At 36.9% G+C, this 3704-nt stretch overlaps 1 protein-coding gene across 1 annotated transcript; it reads right to left on the bottom strand.

Moving 5' to 3' along the window:
- On the bottom strand, positions 771–2152 carry LOC107641556 (ethylene-responsive transcription factor ESR2-like). The gene has a single exon (XM_016345042.2). The coding sequence runs from the start codon at positions 2008–2010 to the stop codon at positions 964–966; it is 1047 nt and encodes a 348-aa protein (XP_016200528.1). The 5' UTR covers positions 2011–2152; the 3' UTR covers positions 771–963.

The following is a 3704-nucleotide window of genomic DNA, read 5'->3' as shown; positions in this document are numbered from 1 at the left end:
TGAAATAAATTCAATTAAATTAAATAATCAAATTTAGAATAATAATTATAATTAAATTTTATTACATTAGATTAATTTTATTGAACTTGATTAATAAAAAAATTTGGATGTATAACATTATTAAAAAATAAAAAAAATCACTACTTGAGAAGTAGGAGGAGAGGTTATAATGAAGCCAAGTCATCCCGTTTCTCGTTTTGCAAATGTTACAATAAAAAATGCAACTTCCTTTTTCTTTGTCTTTTGAAGGAGAGAAGTAAATGGAAATATATTAATGGTCAATGATAATTGATACCTAGCTAATCAATCTATTGAAGCAGGTAGAATTTACCTTATTTAGCATTAATTAATTATTATAATAATTAATAAATATTAAATAAGGTATGTTATGACTATTTTTAACTGATTTTTTTTTGTTACCAAACATTTTCGTGCAATAAAAAGGGGAATATATTAGGGTTTCGGCGTCTCCCACTGATCTCACTCGAAGCTCTCCCCCTCTTTTACATTTTTTTAGGATAGATTTTTGTTTGAAATCTGAATGTTTGTTTGGATATGTGGAAACTCCAAAGTAGTTTAAGATTATGAATGTTTGTTTGGTGATTGGTTTAGGAGTTTTGATTATACATTAATCAGTGGAGGATTTATAATTTGCACTGATAAAATATGATGGGGATCGGAAGTTTTCATAAACCTCCACAAAAAAATCTGCGACAAACAATTAAAAATCTTAGTGGAAGGAGAAAGTTTATTGGTATGATGACATCACAGACGGATTTCACAAATCGAGGAGGCACCAGCAGATCCATTACATAGTGATGAGTTTGAAACCCTAAAAAAGCAGCAAAAGATAAACGAAACCAAAATATAATATAACCAAATTGATGCACAATACAAGCAACAGAAGCTACAAAGTTAAATTGAGACAACACAAGCACGCCATAAATCGAAGTAATTTCAGAATTATGCATCCCGAAAAAGGTTTTCTACGATAGAGCACTCTACTTCTGCATGATTATTATCGTTATTCATCATCATGTTAGGCAGCATAACCATATTGCTAAAGCCATTATTATTGAAACCGCCACCAAGCTGCTGCATGTATTGGAAACCCTGTTGATCTGAATGAACGCCGAAACCCTCGTCTTTCTTCGACTCCTCGGGGAAAACAACCAGAGGAAGAGGACGAAGAGGAAATGGTGAGTGGCAAGAACCGTCTGAAGCAGTGGTCCTGGTACCTAACAATCTCTCACATTTGTTGAGCTTTGGCTTTTTCTTCAAGAAACCCTTAACTATTTCTTCCAACAACCCTGACGACCCTGAACCTTCATAGAATTGCTCCTTTGAGTCTTCTTCACCACCACCGTCAGCTTCATTATTGTTAGTATTATCGGTCTTATTGCTTCCACCGCCACAACCGAGATTGCTCGTGTCAGGATGTGAATTGACAAAACTGCCCGTGTTGTAGGATAAATTGTCGGAGGAAGAAGAGGCTACTAAGTCTCGGTGGAGAAGCATGTTGATGGAGTCAAGGTTTCGCTGTTCCTGAAAGGTTGAAGCAGAGAAAGGGTCAGACCAAACCCCGAAGTGGCGTTTATGGCCGTTGAAGAGTTGGTTATGATGACAAGGGAAGCTGAAGTGGTTATGGCAGTTAAGGAGATTGCTATGGTTGTTGGTGATGGTGATGGAAGAAGGGTAAGAAGGTAAAGTATGGTACACGAAGTTGGTTGTTGCCTTATGGCCACGCATGGCTCGGGCGGCGCAGTCGTAGGCGCAGGCGGCTTCCTCCGCAGTGTCGAAAGTCCCCAGCCAACGGCGCTCCTTGGACTGCGGGTCCCTTATCTCGGCGGCATAACGGCCCCATGGCCTCCGCCTGACGCCGCGGTACCTCATGGGTCCGGCAGTGGGGGCAGTGCTGGTGTCTCGGGAGGTCTGCTTGGTTCTGGGGTTGTTGGGAGGTGGTTCGGAAAGGGGTGGCATGCCGTTGAGACGGCTCAGTGCTTGGTCCATGTGATGAAATGAGGTTTAATTAATTTGTGTTTAGAGAAATAAAGTGAAGGTTGAAGGTTGAGTGATATGATGGGTTATTTGCAGTAGGGAGTAGAGTATACAGTATACACTATACACTACTAGGTAGGTTTGGTGATATTGATAGAGGTGTCCTCCTATATTTGTGGGAACGCATTATAACGACCCTGCATGTCAGTTTATATACGCATTTTAATTATGTGTTTGTCGGCAAAAAGATGGTTAGAGATGGTTAAATATTTTAAAAATAAAATAACTTTGAGTTTTAGAGATTTAAATTTTAAGTGTACACAAAGATAGATCTAGAAATATTATTATGGAGCCAATAACATATATAATATTAAAAAATTATGTAAAAAATTATATAATATAAAATATATTAAAAAAATATACCGTTTGCAGCGGTTTCAAAATCGCCGCATTTTTTTTAAATCCATTGACCAAAATAGCGGCAGTTCTGCGACCGCTGCAAAATCAATTATCTGATTTGCGGCGGTTGTGCCAGCGGTTCATTAGAACCGCCGCAAAATCATATTACCACCCCCTAATAGGCGACGCTTAATGAACCGCTGAAATTCGGTTTTGTGGCGGTTAAAAACCGCCGCAAATCCTTAAAAAAACCACCGCTATTCGGTGTGTCTCTTGTAGTGATAATCATCTTGGTCATCCTCCTCATGATGATCCTCCCTGTGATCCACTTCATTTCCATGCTCATCAACAAAGCATCTAGTAGATGATTATCGCGGCAGAGGATGTAGAAGATGTGGAGGAGGTGGAGTAAAGAGAGGAGCCATGCTAGATGTATCGACGGTAGAGCCATTTTGCATGTGATGTATGTATAAGGAATGAAAAAGTATAGATAACCAACAATATTTTTGAATAATGTGTAAACAATGTTAATTAATAGGGTTAAAAAAGTAAATTAATCTTAAATTTAATTAGTAGCATTAAATTAGAATGTAGTGTATTTTTATTTGATTGGTGGTTGTTCATATTGTTCAAGATGATCATTGTTTACTTAGCACTCTCCGAAATGAAAACATCTAGAACACTTGAGTCTTCATCTCATTGAACTATGTGGATAAGTGCTGGCGGAGACATGTTCGACTCTGTATACTACCCTCCCTTTCCTGCAACTGCCAATTGTCTGAGTCCAGATTTAATCTTCTGAAATCGGTGGGAGTTCTAGACCTCCTCAGATCTGTATCTTGCGTTTTTCGAGGGTCTTTGTTAGTTCCTCTTTAAAGAGATGCTAAATAAATGCTTGTCAAGTTTTACTTTTTAGAATAATAGATATGATTTATTTGAATAATATTTGTATAAAGGTAAGATTCAAGAAAAGTTATGGAGGTTTCCTAAGGGCACGAAAATTATTTTATAAAATGAATGAGGGTAAAGGTATAATTTTGAAAGGAAGGACATGAAGGTCATTTCATAAAAGATTGGAGCTTGAATGGTAACTTTAAAATCTAAGAGACATGAATGTCATTTATGCTAAAGTATAAAGCCAAAACAATAATATCAAGGCTAAAAGATAAGGAGGTCAATTATTAAAAAATTGAGGATAGAATGATAACTTAAAGTAGAAAAAGACATAAAGAAAAATTTTCTAAAGAATAAAGGCAAATGACGTCCTTAACAAAAAAAGATAGAATGAAATAGAATGATACAAATTG

Source organism: Arachis ipaensis, chromosome B05 (genome assembly GCF_000816755.2).
Source record: "Arachis ipaensis cultivar K30076 chromosome B05, Araip1.1, whole genome shotgun sequence".
Lineage (NCBI taxonomy): Eukaryota > Viridiplantae > Streptophyta > Magnoliopsida > Fabales > Fabaceae > Arachis > Arachis ipaensis.
This window is presented reverse-complemented; position numbering and strand designations above follow the sequence as displayed.

Excerpts from the sequence above, each read along its gene's own strand:
- LOC107641556 (XM_016345042.2), bottom strand. The coding sequence starts at position 2,010 with ATGGACCAAGCACTGAGCCGTCTCAACGGCATGCCACCCCTTTCCGAA.